Here is a 22,806-nt window from a genome sequence, read left to right on the forward strand (position 1 = left end):
ATGGATGGATGGATGGATGGATGGATGGATGGATGGATGGACATGATCCATACTTAAACATGTTCTATTAGTTTTAAATCTTATAAGGACTAACATGTTACTGATAGCATGTTGTGATGCTCCTCTGATACAGAACTACAGCTATACCATGACCTTTGACCCTCACTGACCCCACCTCTGGATGGCTCTGCCCACCACAGAGGTAAAGAGGAAGAAGATGGATGGACATAATGCATGGCACATCTAACATGCTGTATTTTTATAATAGTTTTAAATGTCACTTTGCTCTATTGATGCAAAAATTGTCAAACTGAAACCAAAGTTCTACCAAAATGTTCAGTTTTCTATTTCTTATTATAAACAAGCTTTATTGTTTGTAAACCAAATAAGTCAGAAATTGTACATTTATTGAATTGATTATTGGTATTTGAAGCTAATTGTATTAATCTGTAACGATTGTGTTAGGAAAGTCTACTGACATGTTCAGAATTAATCCTCATCCGAGTGCTTTATTTGATTATTTGTACAATTAAAAGTACAGCAAAAACAAGAGAACAAGCTGTGTTATCCTAACATTACTTTCCTTGGTGTTTAGTGATTCTGTCACGCAGCAGAAAGGATTAAATTAAAGAACAGAAAAATCAGTCCAATCTCTGCAGATTTAGTTAAATTAAAGATTTAAGGGAATTAAACTAAGTGAAGTAGAGGAAAAATGCAAAAAATAAAAATAAAAAAGAACTGACTGTATACTGTGTTGGTCTCCTCCTTACAGTTGTAATCCACATTATTCATGTGTAATTACACACAGTAACGTTTCAAAGAACACAATTCACATTCACTCATAATCAATCACATCAGCAGAACAGCTGCTTAAAACACTGATGACAACCAGCATCATAATTTTCTACTCTGACACTGAACAGAGGTTGTTCAGAACCCGCAACAAGGTTATTAAACAGTTGTTGGGTTTTTTTGATACACAGATGTGTGACACCAACATCTCTCTTCCATGACCTCTGACCCTTAGATTAAAAGCTTTGTTTCTCTGAAACACAAAGCCTAGTCTGTTTTTCCTTAGATAGAGAACTTTACTAATTGAATTGAAGTGAATTTTCCCCAGGTTAGAAAATATAATCTACAGTGAAACAAACGTAAAATGGAAAAAGTCTTTAAAATGGCAGATTTCAAGCAGAACCCCCATGAGCTATGTCTGCCACCTGCTCTCCATCCAGGGAGGTGGTGTGACATTCCACAGCCGGCAATAGAGACTAATTCCCAAGACCGGCACTGAGTATTAAAGAAAAGTGAGCTGGGAATACATAAAAACAATCATTCATTTGTTGAAAGTGGATATATTTGACATTTAAAAGGCCAGCCAGTAACTGGTTCTGCTTAAAAGCTGGCAGGTACTAAAAGTAGACTAAAGAAAAAGAATTAAATATAACTCAACACTCCCATATAGAGCAGGAGTGTGAGGCCATCTGATGCTGATTCACACAGTTTTCTCTCGTGTCTGTCTCCCAGACTCAGGATCTGGACTCTGTTTCATGAGGACGTTCACCAAAAAAGCTAAAGTCATGTGCTGTACATTTATAAGTGCTTAAAATGATTCAAACCAATGTGGTTTTGCACTGCAAGGTTGCTGCATTTTGCAAACAAGAAAGATGAATAGACAAAAAGCAGACATAAAATACTATAATTGTTATTGTTTTTTTGCAAAATAGTTCCTTTTAAAATGTCATGGCGTGTTTCCAAGTCCTAATAGATAATGGAAACGACTGCAAGCAGGACAAAGCTCCCCAAACAGAGCACTGTTGACTAAGGGAAATACCAACATGTGGGGAGTGGGTGTCATGTCAAGACTATAAATAATCACAACTTCTACATGGGCTCATTCCTGCAGACAGAGACCCTCACTATCCTCCTCTTGGAAATGAGCTTGGATCCCTAACAACTATTCATATAATTAAAACCCAGGAGTGATCAATTAAGTCCAGCAATTATAGAACAAAAATCCCATTTAAGTTCTGTTTGCAGAGTCCGTAAGAAAAAGGAAAGCACTGTTTCTGTCAGGAGGTGAGTTTGTGAGTGTTGGCATTCAACTGTTAGGATGTCTAACTTGGCAGGTGGGTACCAAATAAATCTGTTAATGAGAAATAAAGCATACAAAGCCATTAATTTATCCAAACAGCTCAGAAATATAAAACATATTGAGCAAAGCAGAATTGGTACCAATAAAACTGTAAGTGAGCCCTTTTATTGGAGAAAGGGGCTTTTATTTGTGTTGCTTTTTGTGGACTAAAAGTACGATGGCAAAGAAGTGTTTTCAGATTCCAAAAGCAAAGAAAAAATCTGCCGTTACCTTGACTGACCTGTCTGATTTAATCTTTTCTCCTGAATAATGTTTGCTTGAGGAAGAACTGTGGTGATCTTTGGAAGTGCTCCACAGAGGGTGATTTTTCACATAATTGAGCTTTACAATGCTTGACCTTAGACATTTCATGCTCCTTTAGCAAAGCTGGAGCTGAGCTGAACTGGAAAAAATGCAATAACTTGAAACAACAAAGTGACTCTGACTGACATGGAGCTCTGAAAAACTACACTGTTGCTCAAAGATCATCTAAAAAATGACTTCCGCTGTTTTTCTGCAACTAACAGATACTCTTTGCTGTTTAGGGCTCTTACAAGTGTTCTGTTGCTGCATGCTTTGATTCGCTTTTTCAACATAAACTTTCCTGGAGAAGAAAAAAACTGACTGATATGCCACCAGTTTGTTTTCCATAGCTTTGTTTTAGCTTTGTCTACACATTTCCAAACGGCAGCCAGCAACAGAACTGACGATGAGGATTAATTCATTCGTTTCAAGATAATGAGGATTATAGTTACTCAAAGCAGATGATGAATAAAATAAAGTTTTAACATGGTATTTTTAAAAGCACCATGTCATATTCTATGATAAGGGAATGTGTGTTAGTCAACTAACTCAGCTGGCGTCAAGGGGTCATGGCAGACCAGTGCAAAGATTGACTTAGTCCACAAGACTGAGAGCAAGCAAAGAGCTGTGAGTAAACTCCACTGATCTTTATTGGTTTGTCCTTTCATGCTGCAGAGGAACCTGAAGATGTTAGGAGACTTAACTAGACTCACTCACACAACCTCTGATGTATGCACACTGCAGCAAGGTGGGAAACTAAGAGGCTATTTTAGAAGAAGGATCAGAAAAATCCTGTGGATATTACCAGCTATGTTACCTTAATGGTGGTCCAAATGAATAGCATATCATTATAGTACTTTGTTAAGAGTACTTTGGTTCCTTGGGATGCATTTTAATAACACCTTCCAACTCTCTGCATTACACTTAACATAACAGTGAATGATTTGCACCATACTCCACAATCAATCATAAAAGAAGCCAACTTTAAAGGAATCATGGCTTCATGAGCCTGTTGTGTGTGCATCAACTGGACTGGATGCATGTGAGTGGCTGCATTTCAACAACCATACCATCCAATTGTTGCCAGAAGTGGAAGAGCCATGCCTTCAACAGTGGGTGATTGTCTGGAGCCCAAGAGCCAGTTAACCACTGATGCATACACACAAGCACTGTCTGTGAATTCAGAGGAGGTCACGTTTATTCTCCTTCAGCTCCGTCCTCCCATCAGGTTCTCATTTTCATGGAAGGAAAAAGTGCTTTTTTTAAAGAAGAAATCAGAGTATTACTAAAAGTTTAGTGGTCTTATTCACTGAACCAGCTGAATTTAACCAGACAACAACATGCAGATAATATACACTTCCATAACAAATGTTTAGGTTCACAGTTGCAAATATGTTGGTGTTGTTGTTGTTGTTTTCCATTTGAGGCCTATAAAACCTAAACAGCCACTTGAAGGTTTATAATGCCCCCTGCTGAATATGCATCTTTGCTCCAAAGACATCCCCATTCATCTTGTCTCCCTATGCCTCAGTGTTTATTTTCCAGCTCATAACTGTGAGTGAAGCCTTCCTGCAGCAGACCACATGGTTTTCAGCTTTTCATGTTTGGCTGCATGTTCTTGTGCTGAGTTCAAAGCCAAGACAGAGTCAGACTAAAATATTCAAATCTGTCAAAGTCCAAATGCACACATGGCATGAACTCGGCAGTTAGCAGTTGCAGATGGGAATGAAAAAAAAAAAAAAACTGCTACAAAATGTATAGAACTTACAAAAAAAAGCAAAGATAAAGAAAGAGAAACAAGTGTTAGCACATCTAATAAGATGAGCAGTGATATCAAAGTTTAGAGTTCATGTGGCAAAAGCTTGGAGCTGCTGGGACTTGTTCGGTCAATCCCTGTCAAGAAAATACGCCAAAGAACCGTTTCAAGGTAGAACCAGCTTTGGGAACAGCTGGAACTGTTGCACATGCAGAGTGGGGTCTGCATACTTACGCTGCAGCCGCGGAAACGTGTCCACTCCTTGTCCGTTGAGCTCCTAAATGCATTTGTATGCATTTGTCCAGGCAGCAGAGATCTGGGTGAAAACAGAATCACGCTCGAGGGGATGCCTGCGCATGGATGGGCTAACCCTTTGGGAACAGCCAAAGGAAACGTAAAGTGGACAGAGGATGGCTGCCACCTCAGAAACTCTTCATGCCACTGCTGCACTCCGGAGGTGAGATCTCTTCCACTTAAAAAAATAAAAAATAAAGGAATTAAAACAAATGTCGGATGCTTTGCGCTCTGCGGCGCGCAATGATCGCGTTATTTCTATCCAAGACGCGCAAAAGGAGAGGCGGCTTGGAGAGCAATAAGTCGGTCTGCTCTGTGGGAAACAAGAAAGGAAGAGTTCGTCCTGGTCTGCACAGCAGAAGATTCACTTCTGTGCGTCGTTTCCTCCAGGCACTAGCTCCAGAATGTGCCGTGACTTGCACGGATGCGGGTGGACCCGTCTTCACCCCATCACAACTCCAACCAGCTGGCGGTGTTAAATTTCACCACAGACTCACCCGTGACATCACGGATACAGTTTTGGCTTCTATTCTTCAGTGTCTGGTGTTTTTTTGAACTACTGTGTTACCCTAAAACCGCTTCTGTGGGCTTTGTGGAGTCTTACAGAACGTGCTACAAAACAGGATAACTCCATGCGATGCAATAAAAACGCACATAATCTTACTAATAAAAACGAGTTTTTAAATATTGACAATTTTCATTTGAGCTCACATTCATAAAAAAAAAGTTTTAAGGTCTGGACATTTCACAATTTTTATCTTGTTTTTTTGTTTGTTTGTTTTGGCAACGATGATATCTGAAAATAATCAATTTTGCTTCATTGTAAGCATGACTTCACAGATGTTCCTCTTGAAACTGATCCCTCTACCTTATGTTATCCCACCATGATCTTCTCCTTCCAAGCAGGTTCTAACTTGCTCCACATGTTATTAGAAGAAAAAGTATTGTTTAATCTTGTGATGATGATATTAGTTGAGATAAACTCACATTTTCCTCACTCCTGACTTTGTCTTCTGTCTTCAAACCACACATCAAGGACAGAGAGAATCTGCTGGACTGACTAAATGCAAACCCAGTTCTGAAAACCTTAGGAGGTTGTCTAAAATGTAAACAACAGAATGCAACAATTTGCAAATCTCATAAACCCAAATTTTATTAACAATGGAACGTGGTGAAACAGTGCACAAATCAAATGTTGAAACTAAAATAGTACTTGTTTTTTTTTTTTTTTTTTGGTGGTGGTGGTGGTGGTGGGGGCGGGGGTAATTTTACATTTAAAGCAGAAAATCTAAAAAGAAAATGGGCCAGGAGGGTGGAAACAGCCTGCAAACATTTAACTCAGGACACCAGGTGCTGGACTTTTTAGTAGGAACTGTTGTCCCATTCTTATCTGATGTAGGATTCATGCTACTTTTTTTTTTCTGAATGAGAGTATAAGTTGTTCTAAAACCTTTATGTACTAATGCGCATTGATGGTGCCTTTTCAAACGTGTAAAGTTGCCCATGCCATGGACACTAATGCACCCACGTACCAGTCATTTTCCTCTTCAGTGCAAATGTTGTGGTAAAATAATGTCAAATCTGGGTTAATTTGACCAAAGAACAGTTTTACACCTTGCTTTGATCCAAACAACTTGTGGCCCACAGAAAACATTTCCTTTTTATGTAATGAGTTGACTTTAACCAGCGTTTTGGAAACGTGTCATGTTTCCAGGCAATGATCTCTGGAAGTGTTCCTGAGCCCATCAGAGTCAGAGTCAGAGTTTCTTTATTGTCATTCGCACCTCATGTGGTACATGTGGTGGAGCGAAATTATGTACACGGGGTCCCAGTTACATCCAACAATAAAATGTCTAAGAAAAACAGTAATAACATCTAAGATATGAACTAAGTAAAACATCAACTAAATATACACTAAGCACTCATAACATAAAACATTGAACATCAGCACAAACATGAACATGAGTTCGTGAGCAGATGTGCACGCATGAACACATCAACATTGAAACAGATCAGCAGCAACATGAAACAGATCAGCAGCAACATGAAACAGATCAGCAGCAACATGATATGGTTTTTCACAGTGATTATTCTAGTTAGAGATTCATGAGTCTAACAGCCTCAGGGTAGAAGCTGTTCCTCAGGCCCTGTACACACGTAGCCGGATATCAGGAAAACCGAATAGTTTATCATGCGGTGTGGCCTTTCATCCACACGTGAACTCCGGTTGATGTAACTATAAACGAATAATAACAAAAACTCCGACCAAAGTGGAGATTTGAGAAATCTCCTCTTTCGGGTTTGCGTGTGGACTTTCGGAACCGGAGATATGCGCATTATGTCTGCGACAGATGGTGCAGCGCGGCGCTGACGTCACATGTGCGACAATTGTTTTTGTTTGCCCATTCATTCGGAGGGAAAATGACTGCGTTTAGGGAAGTACTAATTGTAACGCTGGTTCAGGCAATTTTTGCTTGCTTGTTTTTACAAGCACAACTGCTCCAACAGATGGAATTACAAAGGAGAAAAAGCGTTTGGCGTTCAGCTCTTTTACAGCAACTATCCCTACCGATACGGAGGCACAATACCGCCATTCAGCGTCGCCGTCGCCGGTTTTGGATCAGACCTGGACGCACTGCTGGCTGGTGGGAAAACTTTGAGAAGGAAATTGTTCTCCCACAGGAATGGCGTGAGAACTTCAGAATGTCACGGTCGTCATTACTGTCGCTCTCGGAGTTACTCCTTCCTTACATTCAAGGGAAGAGTACTGTAATGCGATCTCCAGTCTGTGTGGTCAAAAAAGTTGCATGCACGCTATATTATTTGGCTGACGAGGGAAGACTGCGTAAAACGGCCAATGCATTTGGCTTATCAAGACAAGTAGTCTCAAACATAATTAGAGAGGTGTGTAAGGCTATAACTGTGTACTTGGGACCATCTTACATAAAAATGCCAACAACAGAGACTGCTGTGCGTGCACTTGTTGAGGGATTTGAGCAGGCTTATGGTCTCCCTCAGTGCCTTGGAGCTGTGGATGGGACTCATGTGGAGATAAAGCAGCCATCAGCTAATTCTACAGAGTACCTAAATAGGAAGGGGAGGTTTTCTCTTAACATACAAGCCACCTGTGATTACAAGTACAGCTTTATTGATGTAGTTGTGAAATGGCCAGGGAGTGTGCATGATGCCAGAGTTTTTGCTAACTCCACAATAAACACAAATCTGAAAAACATGAAGATTCCCCCCTGTCCAAGACAAATTGTGGAGAACGAAGACGCTATACCCATTTACATACTGGGTGACCCTGCATACCCACTTCTACCTTACCTGATGAAAGAATATGCTAACGGAGGAAGCAATGTTCAGGAGCAGTACTTTGGACTTTCGTTGTGCCGAGCTAGAATGGTGATTGAATGTGCATTTGGAAGACTAAAAGCCCGATTTGGAGCCCTGAGGAGAGCCATGGACATCAATATGAACGATCTTCCATTTGTTATATATGCATGTTTTGTGTTGCACAATTTTTGTGAGGCATCAAAAGACACTGTGGATGAAAACAGAATAACTGAAGCTATTCAACATGACAGGAACAATCAACCGGACACACAGCCAGTGGTCAGAGGAGACAGCTTGGCAGCAGAAGGAAAGCGGGTCAGGAGAGTCCTCACTCAGTGTCTGGATCCATAAACACAAAAACCTGTGAACTATTTAGCAGACTGCGTTGTTTTTTCATAAAAAAACGTTATAGTTAGCACCATGTATGTTAGAGAATTTTTAAATTGTTTTGTGCAATGTTATTGCATTTCATTCTATTAATGCATGAAAAGCTACCACCCAGGATTTAGATACATTATATAATAGTTTGTAGCTCATTAGACAGACTTTTAAGTGAAATGATTTTACTTTTCTCTCTTAAAATTGGACCTGTAGTGTATTAAATAGTGCTGCCAATACTTTCTGATGAACATGACTGTATTTGTAACTGATAAATGTCATATTCACAAAAATTCACATAAAGAAACTTGCTTTTAAAATGTTTGTCAATTTATTCAAACGAACACACTTAACATGTTCTTATTTTGTGTTTCATTTATGAACAGATCAGATTATAACAGATCTACAACAGATAAAGCTTTTTAAACATGGGAGAAAAGCAGCACAGTTACTGTACACTTTTAAATCAGTGATGCCCAAGTCCATAACTTGGGAGCTACCACAGGTACATTTCAGCTGCATTTTCTTCAACAAACCAGTATGAAATAGCTGATTTCAATCATCAGTATGTATTTGATAGTGGTGTTTTGGAGAAATACATCTAAGTAGCAGTAGCTCCCAAGGACTGGACTAGATCACCACTCTTATAAAGATTCACGTAACAAAAATGTAAATAGTTAAAGTATTGTGCAATTGCTACATTTTAAGCTTTTCACAGTATGTATAAAAAGATAGCAAACAGAAAAAAAACACTGTCAGAGTAAATAACACTGTGATTAACAACCTGACATGTGTGCAACCTTGTGCAAAAGTGGAACTTGTATATACTTAACTGTACCAGACTTGTTTCGATGTATAAAACAGTACTCTACTGGTCATTAAAAAGGGCCTGACTGAATGAAAATTGGTCAGTGGCTTCAGCAGGTGTGTGGAACACAGCTTCAGTGTTCATAGTGTTTCCTGGTCTTGTGTTTTGACGTGTTCTGTCAGAAGTGGAGTTGTTTGGGTATGGGTAATTTGCTGAGTTTTGGTGGACAGAATGGTGGGCCATTGTGTGCGAATACATCGGACCTCTTGGCTCATATGGCATGTAGTGTGGTGGTTGTGCAGGTGCATGAATGACCTGTTTCAGAAGAGAAAACCCATCAACAATCGATGTGGTAAGTCTTTCCAGTGTATTGGACATTTTTGAATAGTTTTCGGATGCTTTTTGTTCTGATGTCTCAATGATTTCCACCAGTCTCTTTTTCACACGCTGGTCTTCCTCAAGAGCATTCAGCCACTGGGTCTCAGCAGGCAGCTTTCTCCTCAGACGGTCGTGTCTGTGTCCTTTTAGTTTTGCCTTCAAAAGAGAAATGAAAATCATCACAATTAAACATAAAAAAGTAAACCTGGATCATGTTGATGTTGTACTTTTCACATCACTTCTACATAACAATATGTAATAACAGCGTATCCAATGTTTGCTATATGTCTTAAAGTGTATTTTGTACCCACCACCCCATCAAACTAATGAATATGTAGGCCTAACATAATATGAGATGAGTAAGAGCATGATGGTGTCATTTCTTTTTTGCAATAATAATAAAAATAAATCAGCAACCCGTACACAGTAAAATATAAAAAACATCACATTCCAGCCTCCACTACACACCTCAACTCTTGCATAATTTTTAACACACATATTGCCTTAACTGTATTTTTAATAGCAACACAATTCAACAAACCTGTTCCGTGAATTATAGTACATCCAACAGATGAACATTTACAGCAAAAGTACTTTTATTTATGAGGAATGGACAGAAAAATATACGTACATCAAGCAGGTCTCTCCTCTCCTTTGAAGTAGGACCCACACTGCTTTCATTATCAGACCCTGTGTCTGCTACATCCATGGTAGTGGAGGAAGAAGATGTGGATGGTGAGGGTAGGGTCCGAGAATGATCCAGGTCAGCTGTTTCAATACCGGAGGATATGGTAGTACTAGCTGGAGAGCCACCCCAGATTTGTTCGCACAGTTCGAAGTACAGAAGAACCACTCGACCGTGTCCACTCCTGCGTCCTGTATCAACAGCATGGCGATATTTACCTCGGACTGCTTTCATTTTTGTTGTTAAATTCCCGCGCGTGATGTCGGCATGTGAATGGGGAAACTCGTCGGAGGACTCCGTTGGGTAATGCTCTAAAAAAAGCGCTAAAATATCAACATACTTGTTCTGACAGGATTCCCAGTCGACATTTTCCTGAGTTTTATTAACTTTGTACTCCAACACGGTATTTAATAGTAGTTCAACCTCGCGGTCTGTCCACACAAACGAACCTCCAGGCGCCATGATTCAATACTAACAGGAAGTTGTGGTTGCTTTGAAGGGTTGTGATTTGCTGATATACGTTTCACCTTTGCACTACACTGCCTCCTATGGGTTGGGCATATTCTTTACAACGCTCTGTGGTGAACATCACCGGGTTCATGTAGACGATCATTTTCTCTATCCGAACATGTATGTACGGCGATATTTTTTTGCGCGGATATTCGTTTTTTCAAACACCAGGCTACGTGTGTACAGGGCCTCAGTCTAGTGGTTCTACACTTAATGCTCCTTAACCTCCTTCCTGAGGGGAGTGGGGCAAAAAGTGTGTGTGCTGGGTGGGTGGGGTCCTTCATGATGCAGGTGGCCCTCTTCCTGCATCTGGAGGTGTAGATGTCTGTGATGGTGGGGAGACTGATTCCAACAGATTTCTGTGCAGCCTTCACCACTCTCTGCAAAGCTTTTCTTTCTGCAGCTGTGCAGCCTCCATGCCACACATTGATGCTCGAGCACAGGATGCTCTCCACTGCACACCTGTAGAAGGAGGTGAGGAATGAGCTTCCCAGACCAGCTCGCCTCAGCCGTCTGAGGAAGTAGAGTCTCTGATGAGCTTTCTTGATCAGGCTGGTGGTGTTGTTGCTCCAGCTGAGGTTGTCATTCATGTGTACACCCAAGTACTTGTAGCTGGAGACCACTTCCACCGCAGATCCTTTTATGTTCAGGGGGGTGTAGGTGTTTTTGTTCCTTCTGAAGTCCACAATCATCTCCTTTGTCTTCTTCACATTGATGTGAAGGTTATTCTCTCTGCACCAGCTCTCCATGCTGTGATGTCCAGAACAAAGTGAGACCTGTTTCATTGCAGAAATTAAAATGAAAGCAGATGCAGGATACAGCAAAAAATCAAATCAAATGGTCTATGCACCAAAATGCATGCTCAGTAATCCAGGTAAAAACCCAACATTTCAGTCAGGTCATCTGGACGGTTTCTTTTTTGCTGAGATGTTTTGTCCTTCATCCAAAGAACTTCTTTAATCTGAGGAGCCACCAAACAAACTGAGTCCCACAAGCACCACACTCCCATAGTGGGGAAAAAAAAAAGTTTGCTGGTGATAAGATGGCCTCCGGGGCCTGCCCTCTCCCCTGTCAACTCCTCTGAGGCAGTCATGCCAAAATGGTTCAAAACACCAAAGTTCATGCTCAATAATCCATTTGGATGAAGGACGAAACGTCTCCGAAAGAAACAAAAACTGTCCAGATGACCTGTCTGAACATTGTTGGATTTTTACCTGGATTATTGAGCATGAACTTTGGTGTTTGTGGCTCCTCAGATTGAAGAAGTCTTTTGAATGAAGGACGAAACATCTCCGAAAAAAAAAAAAAAAAAAAAATCCAGATGACCTGACTGAACATTGTTAAAATGGTCTATGGTATATTGCAGTCCAAGAGGTCTTTTGTAATACTGATATTGTTCTCACTGAGATTTCAACTGCGATGATTATTTTAACATTTTGCACAGCTCGAGTTTTAAACCGCTTCTAATAAAACAGTGCTCTGGAAGTTTCTGGGTCAGGGCTCACCTTTACTCACCTCAACATCCTCCTCTGGATGTGCAAGACCTCTCTGGCCATATGGTTTGTAGTTTAGGGGACTGGGGGTGTGGGAGAGTTTGATCAGTTCCTGCTTCCAGTTCCAGGTGGAACAAGTTTCTCAACCTGAAAAGAGCAAAAAAAGACAGATCAGTTTTAATGCCCAAACATGGAGTGACACAAAAGAGGCCAAAGTGACATGGAAACTTCAAAAGAGTCTGCAGACTGTATAAACACTGAGGATAATAAAGATTTTGTGGTGTCTGCGAATGACGTATCGAGGCTTTTTGTGCTATTTGACATCTATGTCTGTTACAGCAGGTCAGACTGTCCTCTTGTTTTTCATGTAAGACAGTTAAAGCATGCATGTGGATGCACTCTTTCTTTCTGGCTTTCCCCTTCGCCTTCATCAGGGGATGGCAACGCTTTGACCAGATGTTTTCTTCCACTGCCAGGAAGCAAAACATGTTGTGATGCTGCTTCTCTGAAAAAAATACTCAAATTAACTCTTTGAATAAATGATGCATTTGATTATTATGAAGCAAACCAACTTGGTTCAAAAATGTATTTTTCAGAGAAGTTACACATTTGATATTTTCTCATAAAAAGCAACTTTGAATCAGGCACTGGTTGTTTTAATGAATGGTGAAGTTACAGATTATCTTGCAGTCAAAACTTTGCAAGATGATTTGTTTGCATTTCCTGTGTCTATCATAATCAATCCATGTGCACTGACCAGCAAAACATCAGGCCCAGTGAGGGACTGGTGTCAGGTTATGAGAATCAGATCATCTTTTATCTTTTCTGAGGCAAAAGCAGATGAGCATACGCTGACCCTTCTCATGAAACATGATATTCCTCCCATGGAATTTCAATAAGGTGACAGAAAAAGTTTTGGCCATTAATTCTGATTTAATATGGTATGCAATTTATTCAGAAAGTCCAGGCATATTATATTAAGGTGTGGTGACAAAATCCTTCCATGTGATCAAATATTACATAACGCAAAGCCTGCAAAAAAGGAAAGAGCTGCCTTTGACATTAGTTTGCTTAATAAAAAAGCTTTGCTGGTCAAGTTTTATATGTTTGGTTTGTAAAAAAAAAAAACTACTAAATTTTACAGTTTGTTGGCAGTATGATGGAGTCAACTTTGTTAAAAAAAAAAGACTTTCACTTTTGGAAGTCTCAGTGCCAGCAGCTGCATGAACATACCTACACACCCACGTCTTTTCAGCGTTTGTCAGTTTCCTATTGGAAGGTCTGGATCCAAATGTGCTGCTTGCAGTATTTAATATTTCTCTTCAAACATACAGTCACAGCTTGCAACTGTAAATGTGGGGAGTGTATTCATTTGTTGCTTCGCAGTAGTCCTTGAAGCTGACTAAAAAGAAAAGAAGAAGCAATAAATAATGTCCTGCCAGCGAAGAAGGGTAAAACAAATGATGGTTAGCAGGAAGATATTTTAGGTGGAATATGGGTGCAAATTCTTTAAATAGAGAACATGTACAATAAACAGTGGCTTAAATGTGCCTCATTAGTTAAACATCTCACCAGTAAGCTTCTTGGCTGGGGGAGAATGGCATGTTTCTGTATAACCATGCTGACAGCTGCCTAACTGCAGACTGACAAAACTCCAAACCTGTCTCTGTCTCTAATTAGCAGATGCGGCCGTGTGTAATTTCTGTCCTGCGTGCGTGTCACTGCTTCATAAGGCGGCTCGTCCACCGAGCAGGGATGTGTGGGCAACAGCTGGGAGATTGCTGAGCAGATGGTGAAATACAGAGCGTCTGATAGCTGAAACAATGCTCCTTCTAAGGGTGTGCGAGTTGCAGTGTGGTGGGGTTGCACAGCTTAAGGGCTCATGGGAAAGTGGGGAGAGAGGGGCCAGGGGAGTCCAGGGCGAAGGGGGTGTTTAGGTAAGGAGGAAGTCTGAGAGTGTGGAGGGAAAGTGAAAGTTGCTGTGGAGGTCATGAGGGGTGGAGCGGGGTACAAATGAGGAACACACACACAGCCCACTGGGAGGTGTTTCCTCCTGGCTGGCTTTTAATTTAGCTGTAAAGCCTTCTAAGCATTACAGATGGATTTTACATTTATGATTCTTGAACCGATGCCTAGTTAGTTGATGGTTCACTACAGTAATACCCTAAAGCATCACTTCATCACTTATAAGGTCGTTTCTTGTTTATTAAGTGTAAACATGTCTTCTATTGTTTCTTGATTGTAAGGAATTCACAGGAAAGAGGTCTGTCTTGAACATATATTTGAAAGGCTGAGCCCAAAGAGAGGTCTGTGCGTCTGTAATTAGTTTTGCACACATGTTGGAGTGAAGTCAGCCCCACACAAACAAGCTCGTTCGTCAGCTTTTAAAACCCCTTGGAATTCTAATGCAACCAAAATCATATGCTGTGGCATCATAAATTACTGAAACTGATGATGCTGGTTTTGTGATTTATGGTCTTCCTACATCATCAATTAGCTGTTGTAGGAAACCAATGCAATGTCTGTACTAGAGTTTAATGCTACCCCAAGTAAAATGGCTGACTTGCAGGAAAATAAAAACAGGAACCAACAAGTTACCTTTTGCTTTGCTTTGCAGCGGAGCTGATTTTGTTGCTCTGAAGTCACCTGTTGTTCAAACAGGTCTTACACATGCTCAGTGGGAGCAGGAGAAAAGTTAGAAAAGTGCTTTCTTCAGATCAAACCAATTTCTTATCCAAGAAAACTTGGCAGTAAATTGTCCCACTGAACGAGCTCTAAAGTTTGGATTTGCAAAACGTTATGGCTTACAGCTATAGTTTCTCTCAGATTTCAGGTTTCTCTGCAGATGTTTCATTTTTATGGTTTTGGATTAGGTTTAGATCTTTGATGGGGCTCCCTCCAGAACAGTCAGGGACATATTCCATTGGACTTAGACCCCTATTGTGTTGATGTGTAAATCATTTCTGTCCACAAATGATCTTTGCTTCAAGAAACATTATTTAGTTTGTTTTGTGCTTTGATTATGATTGGTCTCTCCATCTCTGCTGCCAGTGGTGGCTAGTCAATAGGGGGCGCTAGGGTGCTGCCCCACTACTCAAGCTACTCACATATTACCTTGAAGACAGATAAAAATAAAAATGAAATAATAAAATAAAAATATTTCAAAATATACGTATATATATTTTTTTTTTTAGTTGTGTAAGATAAACATTTTATAGTTAATGATGAGTAAAGTTGTTCCTTTCAAAAATGTTGTCTCTGGTTGATGACGTATTTCCACCCGGTGAGTGCTAGAATCTTTGCCTATAGACTCTCGTTAAAAGTTGTATATGCACAGTTAGTTCCTCTTCATTACAAGAGATAGGAAGATTCTGGGCGCTCCTCTCCTGCGCCCTGAATACGGTCATGCAGTACAGATCGTGCTTCAGGTCCTGGAACAGATTTTTAATTTTTTTTTTTCCAAACCAGATCATGTAATGACACTCTCATAATCAGGCTATGTTGCAAGTAGGCTTTAATCCATTGAAAGCCCTTTATCTAATGCCTATGTTATAGCGCCCCCTGGGGAAAACTCCACCAGCTGCCACTGTCTGCTGCTGCTGCTGATGCATCTAATGAAAGCTAATGCTCCTAACATTCTTTGAAGGCATCCACGGCCAACACCTTTTATATCAGAGATCATCTTATGTTGAGAAATGACAGTCGTAGTCATTTTTGTTACAAGATGCAAGATGCTCATGCAAAACACAGAGAGGTCAAACTCAGAGTATGTGATGTGAATGACTCCCAGCTACAACCACATCGAGATTTAGCTCAGTATCTGTAAGACTGACCTGGAGTCATTTCTGTGGTGGTTAATGTTGATTAGCTGTAGTGACCATCTTGAATTGGATTAACTCCAAAAGTGAATCTCTTGTGGATGAACATTAAATGAATCCATTCTGGGAGTTTTGATAAAATCCATCCAGTGGTTATATGGGATATCCAATGGGATATTTTGCTAAAGAATAAGCATATTTGGGATGACATAGTGGCTCAGTTGGTAGAGCTGTTGCCTCTAAGCAAGAAGGTCGCTGGATCGAATCCCAGCTGGGAACTTGGGTATATTTTGCATGTTCTCTCCATGCATATGTGGGTTTTCTCCAGGTACTCTTGTTTCCTCCCACATATCAAAACTTGCATGTTAGGCTGATTGGTAACTCTAAATTGTCCCTAGGTGTGAGTGAGAGAGTGAATGGTTGTTTGTCTCGTTTGTCTCTATGTGTCCCTGTGATGGACTTGCGACCCATCCAGGGTGTACCCCGCCCCTCGCACAGTGATTGCTGGACATGGGCACCGGCGACCCCCGTGACCCAAAATGGAAGAAGCGGGTAAAAGATAATGGATGGATGGATGGATGGATGGATGGAATATAACATGATTTACTCCACCGGTTATTAATGAAGTTTTATTTTTATTTATTGCATAATGAGAAGCACTTGGGTCAGTTGTAAATGGCAGTTTTTTTTGCAAACACATCCAATTTTACCACATCTGTAAAATTGACTGAATCATCACTATTTTAATGTTTCTTAGGCCAGTTAGGTGTGGCAGCCACCTTTGACTCCAAAAGTTTTACCACTTGTAGCAAAGCCAGTGAATACTTTCTTGCAAGTGTCATTAAATGCATTCAAGTCCTGGCATGGTAATAATGGTACACTTTTTGTCTTGCTTTTTATTTCCTTTTAATGCTAAGTTATCTTTTACTACAGTAAAACTATGAAGGTAAATATGTTGTAATTGTGCTGTGTTTGCAGCACTATAAAAGGCACACAGCATCACTACATGCACACAAAAGTGTTTAATTTTAACATATCTGGTGCTGGACTGTGCACCTTTACTCTACCTGGTCCAACTAGGATTTTTTTTTGTAAAACTCAGCACTGATAGAGGTACTGTATCATTTTCCAGATCCTTATCTGTTCTGAATTCAGGAAGAAAAAGAAATTAGCCCGAGCAGAAGCCTAGCTTTGGGAGGATGAAAAAAAAGAAAAACACCTTGACCTCACTTTCATCTCTGCAGCTCATCCTCTCTCTGGCTCGAATCCTCGAAGGAGCTGGCTGTGGAACAGAGAGTGGCTTTATGCTTTCCTAACTACAACGTTCCTCAAACAAAATCCCATTTGAATTTTTTGGGAGGGTTGAGAGAGCAGCTTGAAAGGCATGTTCACTCTTATCTCACAGGCTCCTTGCAATTTGGGCGCCATTCCACCTATTTTCTATGTGAAGTGCAGCCAGCGCTAACGATGCTAATCTTTATGCAAGGATAACGTGTTGAATAATCATGACACAGACTCAGAGTCAAAATTGTGTTAGTTTATGGATTGTTGCTCATTTATTATGTGTTCATATCCTGTTTATATGACTTATTATCACACCTTCTTGCATAATTTCTTCACTTGACTTTTAAAGATAAACGCTTACTCTGAAGCTGCCGCCAGCATCCAGCTCGCCTAGATAAGCCTTTTGGCACGTTGCTCTCAGTATAAATGAAAAACTGTAGCTTACACTAATGTTTCATATTAGACTTAAACGTTTTTTTGTTAATAAAACGATAATGAATTCTACCTTCTACACTGGTGTTGTGTTTTATCACCTTTGCGTCAGGTGTTACTGAGAGGACAGAGGTGCTGTTCAGCCAGGCTCAGTAACATGAAGCCCTTGTTAATGAGCGGAAGGGTCCAGAGGAAAAAAAGCTTCACACCATCTTACTGCTGCTGTTTCTGCACTTAAAGGGAGACAGAAATATTTCACAAGTCTGCTCTGACCACAGGCCTGTTTTATATCACCGTTTAACCTGTCTGTCTGTCTGCTGTTCATCAACTCCTGGGTCAGAATGGGACACGATCGTTTTACCAGCATATGTATAGAAAACTGCCTGCCCCGATATCTTCTTGTATATTTTTCATGACGGTGAGTGATGAAACCCATCCATCACTTTGGTGTATGTTTTGCGATTTGAAAACAAAAGCTCTGTCTGTTTTATGCATTTTGTGCTGTGCATTTTTTTCATAAGGAGTATACGTGATAAAATAGTGATGTAATCTTTACAAAATTATTTATTTTTACATGATATCTTATCTCTCTTTTTACAGATGTGCATGGTCTGTAAAAGCCCACCCAAGAGAAATCTGAGCCCTTCTTTCTCTTTTAAAATGTATTCTTTTGCTTGTTTGTTTGCTTTTTGTAGCTGTGCGGTTTTGCAAAACTTTTGATAAATCCAATTAATGTATATGCATTTGAGACTTTAGAAACAACTGCACAATAAATAGCCTCCAGTTCCAATGAAGCGAGAAATGGAGTGGGATTATTGGAGTTTTGCTGGAAGTGAAGACTTTAGCAAAGCACAATACACTTTGTGCTCTCTGGCTTCTGTCTCTTGGTGGAGAAGAAGAAGAAAAAGTACAAAAACAACCAGCAGACAGGATTTAACATCTGAGAAAATAAAACTACATACAAACGATGGAACTATTGTAAATCCTCCACGTTTATGGTGCAAATCTGGATATCTTAATTGGGATGTTTTAAAGTGCAGTCACAGATTATAAATACAATAATCCAAACAAATTTTTAAAAATAAAATAAAGGACTCAGTTTTAAAGATATGAACATAAAAAGAGTTTTAGCCTTTTCTGGCACCACAGATAAAGATGTCTACAGAAGTACTTAAACGATCCTCGGGGCAACAGGTCAAGTGACGTTTTTTTTTTTTATATTCCACACATTCCTTTGACTTTTTAATCAATGATGATTGTTGTTCTGAACATAAAAGCAATTGAAATGTGTCATGGGTGTATGTAAAAATATCACTGCCGCAGCTTGGGTGGTAAGAACCTTCTGTTTCCCACAGGTTTGGTTTGAGCTCCATCCATCAGCTGCCCCTTGTCAAAGTCTGCAGTCACCAAAGCAAAAATAGCTCAGACTTCCTGCCCCGCAGCTTCACTCTCCACTGAGGCAAATCTCTGCCACCTGTCAGCCAGATCACAAGTTAAAAAGCCCATCTGCAGTCCCAGATCTCCACTACCTCATGTGTTTGTTTTCAAGGCTACAGCTGGCTTTGTTGTGGCTGCAGAAACGAACGTCATTAACATGACCTCATACGTGTACAGTATTCTGCTCAGACCAGGTACGGTATTATAAAGACAAGAAAACTAAGTCTTTGGCTTTGTTTAAGATTTAAAATGTTATGGTTAAGAATTACCTCTAGTGTGATTTATCTACCTGGAAAGACCTAATTCATATACAGTAAGCTCTCAACCACTGCAGTCAGTTGTGTGTCATTGGTAACTCATTTATCATTAGAATCTAAATAATTTCAATTTATGTAATTTCTGATAATATTATTATAAATATTCTGGATTAAAGAAAGGGTTTATAGCATTTTTGCTCGTACCTGAACGTTCGAGGCATCCTAGGTCACACAAACAACTCCACTCTTGTATGCTGCGAGTCAAATTCAACTCTCTATAATTATCATTTTAAATCACAGTGAAACGTTATTTATATCTAACAATTTTTTTTTATTTTTTTTTGGATTTTAGCAGGTCTAGTAAGTTACTACTTATTAAGTTGTTAATACAGTCAAAAGACTTGATCAGGAATATCAGTTTTGACATGTGTGAGTTTGACGTATTCAGATGTGTGTAAACACAATGTCAAGCAGGTAAGACATCAGCAATGGTCTTAGAGAAGTTGCTGTGGCAAACATCTTCCACACTTTGTGTTTCACTTGACAGCGCTCTTATGACGGCTCTCCAGACGGCTCTCCAGACGGCTCGGTGCAACAACTTCATGAAGTGACAACGTTTAAGTGCAGATCTGCAGTATATTCATTATCAAAGTTTAAATTAAGGGATTTCAAGTTTGTTTGATTTTTTTTGCTTTGCTTTTCCTGATCTCATGACGTGTTCCTGTCTGGTTTGTTCACTTCTTATCCACAGTTTACTTCTTTGACGTTTATTTTGTGTGTTTATTCATTTTTGTGTGTTCTGATCAGCGTTACATTCAGTTTTATTTCAGCAAGTCGGTTTTCTTAATCGTGTCTACCGTATACCACACACCTGGTCTGAGTCTCTGAGTACTCATCCTGCTGTTTATGGCCTGTTTACTCAAACTCCTCGAGTTCATTTGTTCATTGCACAATTTGTGTCCTAGTTCATCTTTGTTGTTTTATGATCTTGGTGCTTTATTCATGCTTTACTAAGTCCTGTTTTCTGTTTCAGAATGTGTGTTTAGACCAGGGATGTTCAGCTAAACTACTCAAGGGGCCACAGTTACTGAAAACCAAGAGCTCAGGGGCTGGATATCCATTAGTTGCTCTCATTAAGTACGTTTGTTTTATGGTTTAAAATCTAGTTTTGTTTAAAAATGAGCCCATTGGTGGGCCGAACTGATCTCACCCCTGGACCTGATTTGGCCCCCAGGCCAACAGTTGATTAGCCCTGGTTTAGATACAACCTGCATCAGAATAAAAGTGTTTCTTTAATCATATTCAACTGTTTTCTGCCCGTTTTGAACTGTGTTTGGGTCCTCTTTAACAAGAAATATGACTATGTGGCTTTTTCAGTTATTTAATCCAAATAAAAAAATGTTAACAATAGAAACATTTATATTTAACCTTTTCTAAAAATGTTTACAAACCTAATTTTTTTTAGCTTCTGGCTCACAAAGTGCCATCATCAGAAATTCATGGCCCCAACTATCACTGGCTTAAAAGTTTTAATGTATCTAATAAGTCAGAAAACACATATGGAATAGCAGCTCAAACAGTTTGAACAATTATTGAATTTATGACAGCTGGTTTTTGTATTTTATGACAATTGTTGGGGAAAATGTCCGATTATCATCTTTAAATTTCATTTGAATTCTGGAAATCATCTTAAGACACTCACTTGTTGGTTCTTGACCTATGCTGGTCCCAATTTCAACTTTGGGAACAAGTGAATGAAAATATCTATTTTGATTTTGCAATTTATTTCTATGAATTGTTGAAAAGTGTTTGAATATTTGGTTCTGTGAGGAGCACCAAGTTATATTATGAATGTAAATAAAATGATTTGATAGAAGATGCATCTAAACTATCATGTCTAAATGATTTCAAATGTAAGAAATTAAAATAATGTTAATGAAAGTTCATATTTGTTAAATGTTTATCTATAATGTAAAGTTGGGACTATAGATGGGCCTATTTGTATTCATAAGGAGTCCTCGGGCTGAGCTGAATTTAAATGTGCTTCAATTCTTTCTTTAGTTAATTGTGACAAAAACAGCATTGGTAGTTTCTTGCAAGACATTCCTGATCAGAAGCTGATAAAGAGTCAGAAATATATACAACTGGCCCAGACAGAGGCTAACCTGAGGTCAGCGTCATCATTCCAGATTGTTTTGAGCTGACTGACTCTGCGGGACACTAGACAGCATGGAAACCTAAACATTAACACACCCAGACAGTGGGTCAGACGAGATAGATTACATAATTAGATCCAAAGAAAAGGTTGAATACATTTACACTTTAAAAAATTCAGAGGATACTACAGTTAAAACTATCGTTCAGTGTATTTGTATATACAATTTGCAGGTTGTTACATTGAACCAGAAAAAACCCCTGAAAAATACACAACAATATGACATGAAAACCAACAATAGTGTTTTATTAAAAGTATAAATGTAAAAAAAACTAATTGTTTTACCTCAGTGAGTCTCTGAACTACAAAGGTGAACATAAGTCTCAGCATGAAGTCAGTGTCTCCAAAGTCAGCGAGTCTAAACAAATTTAGTGGAAAGAGGGTTTTCTTGTGTTTAACGGGACAGCAGTCTGTGAATAATTTTCTCTTAATGAGCTGCCTGTGGCAGTGAACGCATCAGCCCATTATCTGTGAGCTCCACGTTGAGCAGAGTCTGCTGGGGATTTTATACACTGACTGCATTCTCTTCTGGAGAACACAGAGAGTTGTAGGGGATAATCCTAAATGAATCAAGATGACTATGTTTTAAGTCCAACTTTTCTCTGTGTTACTAATAATCATTATTTAAAAAATTTTGCCACAAAATGTCTCAAGGCCTTAAAGTTTTTACACCCTTTCATTCAGTCAGTAAATTCCACTATTCTGATGTAAAAGCAGAGTTTTCTGCTCAACTTAATCCCACATCAACCTGTTCAACCCACTTCCCTCAGATTAAAGAGGGAATTAAATGCTAAATTCTTCTTTGGCTGTTCTTTTAGCATGCAGAATGCAATATTTCATTAGTAATAATTAGATTCAAACACACCTTCTTGTTTTGTTATTTTAGGTTTCAAGTTAACTCGGTTTTCACATCAATCGCAGTTTTTTTGCCTCATATGTGTAAACATGGTAACACGGACATTAAAATCATTCTTGAACCTTTGTAAATGAAGACCTGTGTCCTCTGTTACGGCCCGGCTCTAGGACCATAACAACTATGGCTGGCAGGAGTTTCAGCAGAGCAGTTCCAAATCAGGCGCAGGTGTAGAGTGGTGGATGATTGTGATGAACGGCAGCTACGGAGAAAGTGATTGTGGCTGGAAACCTAGGAATCCCACAGTTTCTGTTAATTATCTAACTGAAGCATGGATCTCAGTCAAACTGGGAGGCTTCTGTTTTGTTGTTTGATATATGCAGTCTTCATACAACATGCAAATGAGTTGCAAAGTCTATTACTTCAGGAAATCAGAAG

At 39.5% G+C, this 22,806-nt stretch overlaps 2 protein-coding genes across 2 annotated transcripts in view; both read right to left on the reverse strand.

Annotated features, from left to right (window-relative positions):
- The window catches only part of LOC119430578 (collagen alpha-1(XXIV) chain), a 91,866-nt gene extending 87,389 nt beyond the window's left edge, over nt 1-4,477 (reverse strand). Inside the window, exon 1 of the mRNA XM_037698009.1 lies at nt 4,425-4,477. Within this exon, the coding sequence (XP_037553937.1) occupies nt 4,425-4,477 (53 nt within the window). The remainder of the gene's footprint in view (nt 1-4,424) is intronic.
- A 4,511-nt stretch (nt 4,478-8,988) lies between these two features.
- Nucleotides 8,989-10,745, reverse strand: LOC119407725. The gene is made up of 2 exons (XM_037674545.1): nt 10,016-10,745; nt 8,989-9,540 (listed from the first exon to the last, which is right to left on the reverse strand). The coding sequence occupies exons 1-2, from the start codon at nt 10,529-10,531 to the stop codon at nt 9,067-9,069; spliced, it is 990 nt and encodes a 329-aa protein (XP_037530473.1). The 5' UTR covers nt 10,532-10,745; the 3' UTR covers nt 8,989-9,066.
- Nucleotides 10,746-22,806: the final 12,061 nt, after the last annotated feature.

Source organism: Nematolebias whitei, chromosome 3 (assembly GCF_014905685.2).
Source record: "Nematolebias whitei isolate Nwh7 chromosome 3, NemWhi1, whole genome shotgun sequence".
In the NCBI taxonomy this organism is placed as follows: Eukaryota; Metazoa; Chordata; class Actinopteri; order Cyprinodontiformes; family Rivulidae; genus Nematolebias; species Nematolebias whitei.

Excerpts from the sequence above, each read along its gene's own strand:
- LOC119407725 (XM_037674545.1), bottom strand. The coding sequence starts at position 10,531 with ATGGCGCCTGGAGGTTCGTTTGTGTGGACAGACCGCGAGGTTGAACTA. Across the intron at positions 9,541-10,015 it reads AGAGGAGAGACCTGCTTGAT|GCAAAACTAAAAGGACACAG; the intron begins GTACGTATATTT and ends TCTCTTTTGAAG.